Below are 14844 nucleotides of genomic sequence, written 5' to 3'. Positions count from 1 at the left end.
GGGCCTAATAACTTATTGGGCATCAAACCCAAGTTAATTATTCTTAAAATTTGTTTAAGATAATTAAAAGTTATTTTAATTCAAAATTAAATGGATAAGTGGCTCAATGGATCAAAACTACGTGTGAAGGCCCTGAGTAATAGATAGAGATCTATTTAGGTCTTATTTAGTTTCTTACATTTTTGTGTATATTTTTGCAAGTGTTGTAATTTTTCTAGAAATACCCAAGACACCCGGCCCGCATTTATTTATTTAACTAGTATTTATTTATTTAAATGTGTGAATGTGATTAAATTGTTTAATACTTTATCATGCATTTTTCTTTGACATGACATACATATAACCCACACAGTATTTAAAATTGTGCATGCATCTCATATGAGTAGAAACATGCTTTAGGATTGTCCTATGTGATTATATGCTGGTCCATATAATAATAAATCTAGTTTTTTAACTAGTTCAAGAGCGGAAACAGATTTTAAAAGTGGTTTAATTTCTAGTATTTAATAAAATTGTTTTATTAAATTATAAATGATATTCTTAGTAATTATAGCAAAATAAAATTGAACTAATTAGGGCATAGTTCTATAATTTTAATTTTGCTTAATTTTATTAGTAATTATTAGAATATCATTTGGTAAAAATAGATCACTTTATTTTTACAACCAATTAAAAAGCATAGGATGTTTTGAGAAAACACATGTTCTAAAATAGTGAGTGGGAGAGGGAGTTATGACAATAAATCCCATGGTCTCCACTATTAGTTAGCACCGAGGTAACATGGAGAGGGCCTCACGGCACCATTGCTTGTGTCCCCCTAAGGAAGGCTTCCGACTGTGTTATTCTGAAGGCAAACTTCTTTTTCAAGAATAAGATTTAATGATGTATTTCAAGTTTGACTAACCCTAAGGCACACTCTTGAGTTAAGTCATTGATCTAAAATAATGGGTTACACTCACAAGGTACATTAGGCTTTTGAGCGGACTAGTGTATTCTTGACCAAACAAGCGGTTGTTTATAAGTCAAAAGAGAAATATTGATTTAAGTTTTAACTTATAAATTTGAGAGCTTGTCTCAAAATTAATTTGGAATTAATCTGACCTACCCTAAGGCTGGTCCATTAATGTTCAAATTAATTAATCGTGGAATAAGTAATTATTTTTTATGTGTTTTTTGTTGCATTCATGCATCACATTTACTATTCCGAAAATAACTGATATTTATTATATGTATAAATTCATTTTATTTATTTATTTATTTTCAGCAATAATGTCTAGCTCAAATCCTGTATCTTCTTTACTTGCTAATGAAAAGTTGACCGGTGAAAACTACATGAAATGGAAATCAAACTTGAACATTGCATTAATATGTGAGAAGCCTAAAAAGTCATCCAAAAGCAAAGAGAACAAGAACACTAAAACCTCAAAAAGGAAGACCCCAAAAGGGACTTGCTTTAATTGTGGAGAAAATGGTCACTGGATAAGAAACTGTTCAAAGTATCTCGCTGACCTCAAAGAGAATAATACAAGCAAATTTGATTTACTTGTGTTAGAAGCTTGTTTAGTGGAAGATAATTCCTCAACCTGGATAGTAGATTCAGGAGCCACTAACCATGTTTGCTTTTCTCTTTCGATTCTTAGTTCAACGAGGAAGCTTGCTGATGGAGAGGTGACTATGAGGGTAGGCAGTGGACAGATTGTCTCTGCAGCAGCAGTTGGAACAGCCCGTTTGGAATTTGATAATAATAAATTTCTTGTTTTAGAAAATGTTTATTATATTCCTGGATTTTCTAGAAACTTGATTTCTGTTTCTATGTTGCATGAACAAAATTTTAAAATATCTTTTAATAATAATTCGATTGTTATTTCAAGATATGGTTTTAAGATATGTTCTGCAAAATCTATCGATGAGCTTTATAAACTGCAAGCTAAAGAGAAATCTGTAAATAATTCTGAATTATTTAAAACAGCCAATCCTAGATCTATTAAACGCCAAAAGACTGATTCCGATAGTGATACATATCTATGGCACTTGAGATTGGGCCATATTGGTCTAGACAGAATAAATAGGCTTGTAAAGGATGGTCCTTTAAGAGAACTATCTATTGGATCTCTCCCTGTTTGTGAATCCTGTCTAGAAGGCAAAATGACCAAGAGACCTTTCTCTGCCAAAGGTTCAAGAGTCACAGAACCACTTCAGCTAGTACATACGGATGTTTGCGGTCCACTTAATGTACAAGCAAGAGGAGGTTATGAATACTTCGTCACCTTTATTGACGATTATTCAAGATATGGTTACCTATATTTAATGCAAAGAAAATCTGAAACTTTTGGAAAGTTCAAAGAATTTCGAGCAGAAGCTGAAAAGCAATTAGGTAAGTCACTAAAAGCTCTTCGATCTGATCGAGGAGGAGAGTACTTGGATTTTTAATTCAATGACCATTTGTGTGAGCATGGCATTCAATCCCAACTCACAGCACCTGGAACGCCACAACAAAATGGTGTTTCGGAAAGACGGAACAGGACGTTATTAGATATGGTTAGATCAATGATGAGTTTCTCATCATTACCACTGTCATTCTGGGGCTATGCAATTCAATGTGCACTATACATATTAAATGTTGTTCCATCTAAGTCTGTCCAAAAGACACCCATAGAATTATGGAAGGGTTGTAAACCTAGTCTACACCATTTTTCAAATTTGGGGGTGTCCTGCACACGTGCTTAAAGGAAAGACCGGGAAGTTGGAATCACGCTCTGAAGTGTGCATGTTTGTAGGTTATTCCAAAGAGACCAGAGGTGGAATTTTCTATAGTCCAAAAGAAAATAAAACATTTGTATCGACAAATGCAACTTTTCTTGAATATGACTATGTAAACAACCACAAACCTCGCAGTAAAGTTGTTCTGGAGGAGATGGTCTCAAATGAAGTTGAAAAGTCACCAGCAACAACCAATGAAAAACGGCAAGAGGAAACTGCTAATTCTAGTCAGAATAATAGTGAACCTCGTCGTAGTGGGAGGGTTAGCAAGCAACCCACACGCTATGAACACGAAGTTCAAATGCTTGTGTCTGACACAAACAAAGACGATCCATTGACATTTAGAGATGCAATGAATGATTCTGACAAAGACAAATGGCAAGATGCCATGAACCAAGAAATGGAATCGATGTATTCCAATTCTGTCTGGGTTCTTGAAGATCCACCTGAGAATATCAAACCCATTGGTTGCAAGTGGATATTCAAGAAGAAAAGAGGAGCGGATGGGAAAGTAGAGACTTTCAAAGCAAGGCTTGTAGCCAAAGGTTACACACAGAAAGAAGGGGTTGACTATGAAGAAACCTTTTCTCCTGTAGCCATGCTAAAATCCATTCGTATACTCTTATCCATAGCTGCTTGCATGGATTATGAGATTTGGCAAATGGATGTCAAAACAACTTTTCTGAATGGCTACCTTGACGAAACCATTTACATGTCTCAACCAGAAGGGTTCGAGTTAAAAGGTCAAGAGCAAAAAGTTTGCAAGCTTCTTAGATCCATTTATGGACTCAAACAAGCTTCTAGATCTTGGAATCTTAAATTTGATGACACAATTAAAACGTTTGGTTTTGAACAAAACGTTGACGAACCTTGTGTCTATAAACAAATCAAAGATGGTGTAGTAGTATTCCTCGTTCTTTATGTTGATGATATATTACTGATTGGAAATGACGTAACAACATTGTCAAAAGTAAAGAACTGGTTAGCTGAACAATTCCAAATGAAAGATTTGGGAGAAGCAAAGTATGTTCTGGGCATTAAGATTCTTAGAGATAGACAGAACAAAACTTTGGCATTGTCTCAAGCAACTTATATTGATAAGGTGCTAGAACGCTTTAATATGCAAAACTCCAAAAAGGGTGATATGCCAACCCGTTCTGGAGTATTCCTTTCCAAAGAGCAGTGTCCCAAAACACCTCAGGAAGAGGAAGACATGAGACAATATCCCTATGCCTCAGCAGTAGGCAGTCTAATGTACGCCATGTTGTGTACAAGACCTGACATTTGTTATGCAGTAGGGATAGTCAGCCGTTATCAATCCAATCCTGGATTGAGTCATTGGACTGCAGTAAAGAATATTCTCAAGTATCTTAGAAATACTAGAGATTATATGCTTGTTTATTCAGGTGGAGACCTGAACCCCACTGGTTACACTGATTCTGATTTTCAATCAGACAGAGATAGTCGGAAATCGACTTCTGGATCAGTGTTTACTCTTGGAGGAGGAGCGGTAGTCTAGCGAAGTATTAAACAAACCAGCATTGCAGACTCCACCATGGAAGCCGAGTATATAGCGGCTTGTGAAGCAGCTAAGGAGGCTGTGTGGCTCAAAAAGTTCTATTCCGATCTGGAAGTTGTACCAGATGTGGATAAGCCACTAGTCCTGTACTGTGACAACAGTGGGGCAGTAGCTAACTCAAAGGAACCACGGAGTCACAAGAGGGGAAAGCACATCGAGAGGAAGTATCACTTGCTAAGAGAGATAGTTCATCGAGGAGATGTTGCAGTTATGAAGATAGCTTCAGAGCATAATCTTGCAGATCCTTTCACAAAGACTTTATCTATAAAATCTTTTAAGGAGCATGTAAGAAACATGGGAATGAGAGAGACGCATCATTTGCTTTAGGGCAAGTGGGAGATTGTTGGAAATGTGCCCTAAAAGCATATGTAGTAAACATTGTTTTTTGAAATAAATAAATAAATTGAATTTGTTGTGCATATATTTTATGGACTATATTATTCTATGATAATATTATGTAAATATCAGGAAAATTCCTAAGTTCATGTATGTAATCTCAAACATGTATTAGTACGAGAGGATTGTGTTTGAGATAAATGAACTTGAATAGTTCGCAGTAAAATAAAGATATGGAATCTTTAGATTAATTACTGCAAGTACGGTCCACTAGTATTATGAATACATGTGATCTAGATCCGAATCACTAGTGTGGTAGGACACTTTAGTGGAGGTGCTTTATATATTAGAGAATATATAGAACCGGACCAGATATGTTTATTAATACTTAGTTAAATACCGTTTCGAAGTATTAATTAAATATATCAACTGATGATCATATACAAATAGATCTTAATCCTGAGGTTACTATGAACTCCTGTTTATGTTATATGAGTTCTTTGATTCACTTGTTAGGGTCTGTCAGAATGATCAGGCTAAAAACTTTTGTTTTGGGAACTCATTAATATAGATGGCTGGGGACATAGTATACAGATATGGAATCTATACCTTCTCGCAAGAGATTGAATGATGGTTCTCTTAAGGGTTGACTTTTGGGATTGAAAGGTTATTGTGCTCAAATTCATAATTTAGTTATGAATTAACCTTCACTAGAAGAGTCAATGGTACTTAAGGAAACAAGAGATAATTAAAAGGGTAAAACGGTAATTTTATTCCCGATTAATTATGAACCATTATTAGAGGGTCAAGTTGTATGCAATGATTATATCAATGGACGCTTTATGACTATAAAGTACTCAGTAAATGAAATGTCTATAATTACAAGAGTGCAATCTCATATTTATAGTGGAATAATCATGAGATTAATAAATTAAGATTATTTAATTAAAGAGTATAATTAATAATCTCAAATTTATTGGAGCTTGCAATTATAGGTTCATAGGTCCCCATATCGGCTCTATCAAAACTGTTCAAGGTAAGAGTTGATATGAAGGGAAAATAGTTTAAAGACATATTTAAGAAGAAACTTTTTCTTCAGGCCAAATATGCAATTATATGATAATAGTGATTAATTAATTAATTACAAATTAGTGGTAGTTAACAAAATTAATTAATATTTAATTATTGTATAATTTTCGAAATTATACTAAATAATTAAATTAAAATTTGAAATTTAATTAAATAATTAATTGTAATTTTCGAAATTATGATTAATTAAATATTTATTTTCGAAAATTTTGGATTTAATTAATTGGTAGAATTAATTAAATATCTTTATTTGAGTGGGAGAAAATAATCTGATAATTTCAAATTGGATTTGAATTTAAAAGATTGATATTTATTCAAATAATTAATTATATTTGATAATTAATTAAAAAGATAGTTAATTTGAATTCAAATTTGAATTAGCTATCAGGTTGTTAGATCTTATCTGACAAAGAAATTTGAATAAATAATTAAATAAAATTTGAAAAACTAATATCCCTAGAAATTAGGAAGTTACACGTTCACACACAGTCCATAGACTGTGTGTGGCGTGTAGAGCAGTATTTTTTCAGGGATGGGATTTTCAATTTTATTTGTTTAATTAATTAATTAATGGATAATTCAAAAATTGGTTTTTGGATTTTTTCATTAATGGAATAATTAATTAATTAAAAAGTAAATTGTAAAATGGTTACAGATTTATTTTTTAAATTTTTAATATTTTCTGTTAAGTAAGACTGATCAGATTATTATTCAAAATAAGAGAAGTGAGTGTGAGACAACTCAGATTATTCGCTCTGTGAGAAATAGAACGATAGTTTTCTCTCTCCCTGAAAATAAAGAACCAATTCTCAGGCCTATTCTCTTGATCTCATGAGTTGAGTACATCAAGAAGAATCACAAATAAACTATCCTTCATTCTCTAAGTGCCCACACATTTCTTGAGGTGTAGAGAACGCTTTGGAAGATCTTGGTGTGAGTACGTGGGAGCGGCTTGGATAGGAAGATCATTCTAAATATGAAAAGATAGCAAGGACACTTGATAGGCTTCAAGAGGTATGATTTCTATTAGTATCTTGTTTATGATTAATGTATGTATATTAATGGATCCGCATATTTAAAGGTAGTTTAAATATGTTACAAAATTTTTGTTGTACACTGGGCCAACCACACCACCTTTCCGCTGCGTATTAGGAAACTCGTTCCTAACATAAGAAACCATTTCCTAGTGTAGAAAGATCATCTAATTTACTAGATTTAATCTATGGCGATCATTGTGAATTAAATGGTGTTTTAACTAGAGTTGGTAAAATGTATTTTCTTACTTTTATAGAAGATTTTAGTAGATATACCTATATGTTCCTTTTAAAGTATAAAGATGAAACTTTTGATGCTTTTAAATTGTATAAATTAGAAGTTGAAAATCAACTAAATAAAAAGACTAAGGTGCTAAGAAATGATAGAGGAGGAGAGTACTTCTCTAATGAATTCAATACATTTTGTGAAGAAAATTGTATAATTCATGAGTGCGCTGCACCTTATACACCACAACACAATGGTGTTGCCAAAAGGAAAAATAGGACTTATCTAGAGATGATAAATTCTATGTTGGTGTTTTCTAAGTTGAACTTCAACTTATGGGGTGAAGCGCTTTTAACCGCTTGTCACATTCTTAATCGAATACCGATGAAGAAAAATGAGATAGCTCCATATGAATTATGGAAAGGGAGAAAACCCAACATAGGGTACTTCAAAGTGTGGGGGTGTCTTGCATATTGAAAGAAAAACGAACCTAATAGAAAAAAATTAGGTTCAAAAGCCATAAAGTGTGCTTTTGTTGGTTATGCCAACAATACCTCCAAACCTGTGAAGTCTCAAAAGGAGACAGTTCCTGAGACGGTTCCCCCTGCCTCTCCTCCTGTTCCAGCTTCAATACCAGCTGCCTCGCCTCTTACAGGTCATCGACCCAAAACCACAACAAGGAAGAAGGCCATTGCTCTTCCGGGTCCTGAGGGATCTACCTTGATTGGGGCTACGAGTAAAGGAGTGACCTTTCTCAACCATGATGCGCAGCAAAAACAAGCCTCGGCGGTTCCACTCTCCTCATCCGAAGGTCATGTAAAATCCAAACCTACCTTGACTTCAAGCCCTACACAATCTGTCTCCACTAAAGTCGTGTCCGATCTGTCTAAACATGACTCTGAATAGTCATTATTCCCTGATGTGCTGACACCCAAGGCAAAGGGCAAACATAAATCCAAAGCCGCTGGATCAACGAAAACCAAGAAGACCAAAGTGACTTCAGCAAAATGTACTAGCTCCATCTCTGATTCGACTCCTTTATCCAAATTCAAATTGAAGGAAAAAATCAACCCACCTCCTTGCACCTCCTCAAAGGATGTCTCTCCTGAAATGGAAGACTCATTGCCTGAGTTGGACCCCTCCTTGATTGAGCCAATTCTTGAAGAACCGCATGATGATTTTGAGGAGGAGACTAAATCTGAAACAAACCCATCAGAGACCACTACTGTTGCATCTGAGCCAAAGGGCATAACACCATTGACATTTCCAGAATTGTCTACCAAAAGCACTAAACAAAAAGGGTACCCCCATCTGTACTTCAAGTTCCTCTTTCAAAGCTCATTCTCTTACTTTTAGTTTTAATGGTAATGAGAAAAATATGCAATTTTATGAACATCGTCACTTTATTAGTGAACATAATTTCCTTTTTGCTCTTCATCGTGTTTTTGGGGTTTTACTTACTTTAGATGAATGGGGTTGGTTACGATCTTTGTCTGGCTTTGATGGGTTTGTGTCTTGGGTAGTTAAGGAATTTTATGCAAATCTGAATGATGAGTTATTAGATCAGACTTCTTTTATGTTTCATAAGGTTTATGTTAGGGGTCATTGGTATAGGTTTAGTCCTACTAAAATTGCTAAGGCCCTCAATCTAGTTCCTATTAAGATTGATGATTATATTGAGTTTGCAAAGGATCAAGTTTTGTCTGAATTAGTTGGCCAATCTATGGTGTGGGAACCAAGTGCATCTCTCCATGTCTCGGACCTTACTCACTACTATGATGCACTTTTCAAATTTGCCACGTTCCATTGGATGCCTACCACTCACTCCTCGACCATCACTCAAGATATGGCATTTCTTTTGTTCAAAATTAGGACTGGTGTCACTGTCGATCTTGCTACTGCTATTTTTTTTTATCAGATCACATCCTTGAGTGGTGCCAAATGCAAGGGTTAACACTTGATGTTTTCGCAAGTCATAAAAAAACTTTTGGACTCTCAACGTCCTTTGAAGAAGTCACACGAGACCTAGATTTCTCCTTTGGTTGAACCTACATACACTGTCAAAGAGATCAAAGATGACAATGCTCCTACCACGGCTCGAAAGGTCAAAGGCATTAATTTGGCTGGTTCTGGGTCTGGAGATGTCGAGCCTGACACCTCTGTTGTCCCGACTACTCTTGCTTCTATCCAGACAGGAATTGCAAGTCTCTCCGAGCGGTTCACTGCCATGGAGGATACTCAGCGTCAAATCATGGATTCTTTGGCGATCATCAATGCATCTACCACTCCAGCTCCATGATGGTTACCCTTCCTTTCAATCTTATTTTATTTGCTTTTGATAAATGTAAAAGAACATTAAATGTATCTTTGTTTTGGTTTCGTTTCCTTTGTTCTTTGGCTTTTTTCGTAGACAATGAGGGGGAAAGAGAGTACTCATTTCTTTTGGTGCTTTGACGTGCAATTGTTAATTGTTTTAGTCATGTGCTTTGGTTATTTTTGGCAGGGGGAGTCATTTCGAGACTCTTGTGAATTTAAGCACTCACTTGTTTTATGCAGGATCTTTTAAAAAATAGATATGCCTTGTCTATAAAATTGCCAAAGGGGGGGATTGTAAATCCTAAAATTGGAAAATTTTATAGAAATATCTTTTTATTTAAAAGATAATTTTACTTTCCCATTATTGTGATTTTCATAATATTATTGGCTGGAATTAGTTTGTAAGGTTTTCATATAATTCCTTATTTAGTTTGATTTTATCACAATATGATTATAAATGGAAGTTGTATCTTCATTATATAAAACAAATATTCTGTACTTACTCAAAATCATTTCTCGAATATTTGCCTTTTATTTTTCATGCAGCTCAAGGTAATAAACTTCAGGAAACTGAATCTTTGAAGTAATTAATTGTTTTTTCTATCTTGAGAAATTTGATCTGACACATGTATTAGCTGTCCCTACCAAATTCATATATGTCGAATCTGAACCTTTAAATATTCTTGCTTTTATTAAGAGATTCTTTCTCAGCCTTTCTAAGCACGAAAATGACTTTATAAATAGGCTTCTAAGGCATTGAGAAAAAATGAAGTCTTTGGTGCATAGGTTGTGAGTAAATTGTAATATTTATGAGAGTTCCTTGTTTGTATTCAAGATCATAGTATTCACGTGATCTTGTAGTAAAATGAGTGTTTAGTTTTTGTGGTGAGTTTATACCACTTTCATGAGTGAATACATGTAATTTGAACACAACTTTTATAGTCTTCGGGAGAGGATTTTTACAAACCTTGCGTCAGGAGGATGCAAGCACTCGTTGGCCATTGAAGGGAGTTCAAGTGGATAGGCGTTTAAATCAAGATCAGATTACTGAAGAGAAGTACAACAAAGTTGTGGCAAATCTCAAGAGGGAGTCTTGTTTTGTTTAAGTCAATATTTTGTACTTGTGATTTTTTATTAATTGGTTTTATTCTCTGGGTGTGGCCCCAAGAAGTAGGTTGTCTGACAGAGTTTCTGAACCTTGTAAAAGTCTGTTGTGTTATTTACTGTTTTTGCACTGTTTTTTATTGTGTTCAGTTTCTGTCGTGACAAGTTCGGATTCTGTCCCGACAGAGCTGAAATTTGTTTCAACATTTAATTACCATTCCGCGGATTTATTAATTCGCATGGTTTAATTAATTTGTTAATTACTAAAAACATAATTTCATGTACGATTATAAAGATTAAAACAAGACGGGGATTGGGCAAGAAATGCCTCTCTCGTCCCCACCCTACTTGGTCTGCAATAGGGATGTTGATGTGGAACATTTAATTACCATTCCGCGGATTTATTAATTCGCATGGTTTAATTAATTTGTTAATTACTAAAAACATAATTTCATGTACGATTATAAAGATTAAGACAAGACGGGGATTGGGCAAGAAATGCCTCTCTCGTCCCCACCCTACTTGGTCCGCAATAGGGATGTTGATGTGGAATCCCCACTGGAATTGGGCTCCTTGATAATGACTTGTTTGTGTAAAAAACAAAAAGAATTATTTAAAACAACACAATAAATACATATGTTTTAATAAAAAAAATCACAAATTTAAAATATGATATGTACAATTACATGCATTATAAGAAAACAAAAACAAAATAAATACATAAATGAAAAATTATGAACAGGATAGAGAGTGCCACCTTCGTCCTCGTCTTATGTTTCTAGATAGAGAATGCTAAATATGGTTGGATTTATTAACATGGTAAGGGGGCCAAGGTGTCGCGGGCCGGCTATTTGGGTACTCCAACTAGACGGAACGTGCGACACTTGCAGACTCTTCAAGCTAGCAAGTCAGCCTACAACACACACCTACAGGCAAACAAACTCAGCGGTTAGCCACATACATATCTCAGACATGCAACGGGCAATAACGAAGTATGAGCAAGTACAAAGCAAGTCATTCCTAGGAGCGTCCACACAACACAAAGCACACAACAAGGTAAGTGGCACGCAAGGGCCCAACGAAGATAACAAACAAGTTACACATAAGCAACAAGGAAGTACACAGGGGCAAGTATAGATAAATGTTATTTTATTAATATATAGCATTGATAGGGCAAGGGAGTACACAGCTTTGGTTCCTATCTGCTGATGGCCATGGTGCTTCCCTAAGTCACCAGGTCACCTCCCCCTAAGGAGTCTTCTAGGGAAATAAAGTCTTCCCATGAACATATATGATTTTTGTCTAGGAGACATATGCAATATTACAAAACTGCCACTACCCTATCCCATGAGGTTGCTTAGTGCAAGACTTGACTAATGATCAAGCACCAAGGCATGCTCACTTACAAAATGGTCCCATGTGGGTGTGCCAAAGGGGTAGCACGCCACACTCTCCCCCACTCAATCCTTCGGCGTCCTCGACGAAGTAACTTGTAGATCTTCAATCTTCTGCGTGAGCTTCTTCAAGTCTTCTGCCCTCTCCCAGCTGATCTCGTCATCTACGAGCCCCTTCCATTTTACCAGATACTCTTTATGCTTTTTACGGTCAATGATGACCATCCTTTCTGCAAGGATTTCTTCAGGTTGATGCTTACTCCTTGGCTAAACGATGGCTCCTCCTCTGGTTGACTGGTTGCGCTCTGGATTTGGTGGATCTTCATGATACGACTTCAAGTTGCTGACGTGAAGGACCGGGTGTATCTTCATCCAGGCTGGTAGGTCGACTTTGTAGGAAGTTAGACCAACTTTTGAGATGATTGAGACCGGACCCTCATACTTGCGAACGAGTCTGATGTCTTTGTCCCCTCAGAATCTCAACTATTCGAGCCTCAGCTTGATTAACACTAAGTCACCTGCTTTGAACTTCAGTGGTCTGTGCTTCTGATCTGCCCACTTCTTCATTATTCTTGATGCTTTTTCTAAATAAGCTCGGGCAATCTCTGTCGTTTTCTTCCAATCTTTTCTGAAGTGAAAGGCTCGTGGGTTCCGACCGCGATATTCATTCACTGTGTGGGGCAACATTGGTTGCTGTCCATTAACAACTTCAAAAGGGCTCTTACTCGATGAAGAACTCTTTTGAGAGTTGAAGCAAAATTGAGCTACATCGAGTAGTTGCGGCCAATTCTTCTTATTGGCATTGACAAAGTGGCGCAAGTACTCCTCCAACATCCCGTTGAATCTTTCTGTCTGCCCATCTGTCTACGGATGGTAGCTCGAGGAAATGTTCATTTGTGACCCCAAGAGATTAAATAGTTCGGACCAAAAGGTCCCAGTGAATCTTCCATCTCGGTCACTAACAATGTTCTAGGGCACTCCCCAATATTTGACAATATGCTTGAAAAATTGTCTAGCTGTCTCTTCTGCCGAACAGTACTTCGACACTAGGATGAATGTTGCGTACTTCGAGAATCTGTCCACGACTACCAAGATCGCACTTAGATCCCCTGTCTTCGGTAGACTGGTGATAAAGTCAAGCGACACACTCTCCCATCATCTTGCATTTGTGGCCAGTAGTATCCCTGCTTGGGACCTTGTCTTGGGACTCGCAAGGGCTCCAACAACCCAGGTGTCTTGTTCCTATCTACCTTGTCTTGCTGGCAGACGAGACAGGTCTTGGTGTACTCCACTACATCATCTTGCATTTGTGGCCAGTAGTATCCCTGCTTCAAGAGGGCATGGGTTCTCTGCCACCCTGGATGACCTGCCCACAAGGTGTCATGACACTCGCTTAGTAATGTCCTTCGCAAATCTTCAGCTTTCGGAACATACAAGCGACCCCCTTTAGCCCACAGAAGAGCATCCTCCACCCAGAACTGGCGAGTCTTGCCTTCTTTTACGAGCTTTAGGACGGTCCTGACAACCGGGTCTTTCTCCAGGTTTTCTTTGATGCGCTCCTTGAGTGGGGTGTTCACCACGCTAGCCGAAAAACTAGCCAAGATCTTTAGAGTTGCCAACTCCGCTTTGCGACTCAAGGCATCAACTTCCTGGTTCAAGCGTCCTGCCCTGTGCTCAAAACAGAAGTCGATTTCCGCCACGAACTCCTACCATCGAGCCTGCTTAGGGGTCAGTTTCGGCTGAGTAAGGAAATGACTAACAGCTGCATTATCCGTCTTCACCATGAACTTTGACCCCAGCAAGTAATGCCTCCACACTCGCAAGCAATGTATAACTGCGAGGAGCTCCTTCTCCTGGGCAGTATACCTCCTCTCAGCTTCAGACAGCTTGCGGCTCTCATATGCGGCCGGGTGGTCTTCTTGTACTAGTACCCCTCCCAGAGCATAATCTGAGGCATCTGTCTGTACTTCGAAGGGCTTGCTAGTTGGCAAAGGAAGAACATGATCCTTCATCATGGCTTCCTTCAAACTCCTAAATGCTTCAGCACACTTGTCAGTCCACGCCCAAGTCATACCCTTTTTCAGAAGCTCGGTCAAGGGTGTCGCCCTTCTTGAGTAGCCGTCCACAAATCGTCTATAGTAGTTGGCTAGGCCCAAGAAGGAGCGGAGTTCTTTCACGTTTGTGGGGGCTTTCCATTCCTGGATTGCCCTCACCTTCTCCAGATCCATACGAATTTGGCCACGTTCCACAACGTGGCCTAAGAACTTGATGCTCTCCTGTGCAAACGAGCATTTCTCGCGCTTCACATATAGCTGGTTCTCTCTCAACTTCTGAAATACTTGAGTCAAGTGTTCTTGATGCTCTTTAATCGTGGCGCTATAAACCACGATATCATCCAAGTACACCACCACGAACTTATCTAGATACTCGTGGAATACTTGGTTCATCAGTGTACAAAAAGTAGCAGGTGCATTTGACAACCCAAACGGCATTACTCGAAACTCAAATGCTCCATATCGAGTAACACTTTGTCTTTGGTTCATCCCCATTTACAATCCTCACCTGATAGTAACCCGATCTCAAGTCCAACTTTGTGAAGTATTTGGCTCCACTTAGCTGGTCGAACAAATCAGCGATCAGAGAGATGGGGTAGGTGTTGCGAACTGTCACCTTGTTGAGAGACCTATAGTCGATGCACAGTCTCAAGCTCCCATCGTGCTTCTTCTGGAATAGCACAGGGGCGCCAAATGGCGCCTTTGACGGTCTGATGAAGCCTGCCTCCAATAACTCTTTTAATTGTTTCCTCAATTCTTCTAGCTCAGGGGGTGCCATTCTGTATGGCGCTTTTGTTGGAGGTTTCGCTCCGAGCACCAGTTCCATCTGGTGATCAATCCCCCTCTTTGGTGGCAAGGCTTTGGGGAGTTTATCTGGCATCACGTCCCCATACATCCTTAAGACCCTCGTAATTTCTAGTGGAAAAATTTCTTCCACTACTTCCTCGAACAC

At 37.7% G+C, this 14844-nt stretch overlaps 1 protein-coding gene across 1 annotated transcript in view; it reads left to right on the top strand.

The window, feature by feature from the left end:
- The window catches only part of LOC133815388 (uncharacterized), a 28704-nt gene extending 19381 nt beyond the window's left edge, over nt 1–9323 (top strand). The window contains exons 3-6 of the mRNA XM_062248236.1: nt 7595–7840; nt 7961–8325; nt 8639–8763; nt 9091–9323. Coding sequence (XP_062104220.1) covers nt 7595–7840; nt 7961–8325; nt 8639–8763; nt 9091–9323 — 969 coding nt within the window. The remainder of the gene's footprint in view (nt 1–7594; nt 7841–7960; nt 8326–8638; nt 8764–9090) is intronic.
- The last annotated feature ends 5521 nt before the right edge of the window (nt 9324–14844 follow it).

Source organism: Humulus lupulus, chromosome 2 (assembly GCF_963169125.1).
Source record: "Humulus lupulus chromosome 2, drHumLupu1.1, whole genome shotgun sequence".
Classification (NCBI taxonomy): Eukaryota; Viridiplantae; Streptophyta; class Magnoliopsida; order Rosales; family Cannabaceae; genus Humulus; species Humulus lupulus.
The sequence above is the reverse complement of the archived record's forward strand: the minus strand, read 5'-3'. Positions and strand labels throughout refer to the sequence as shown.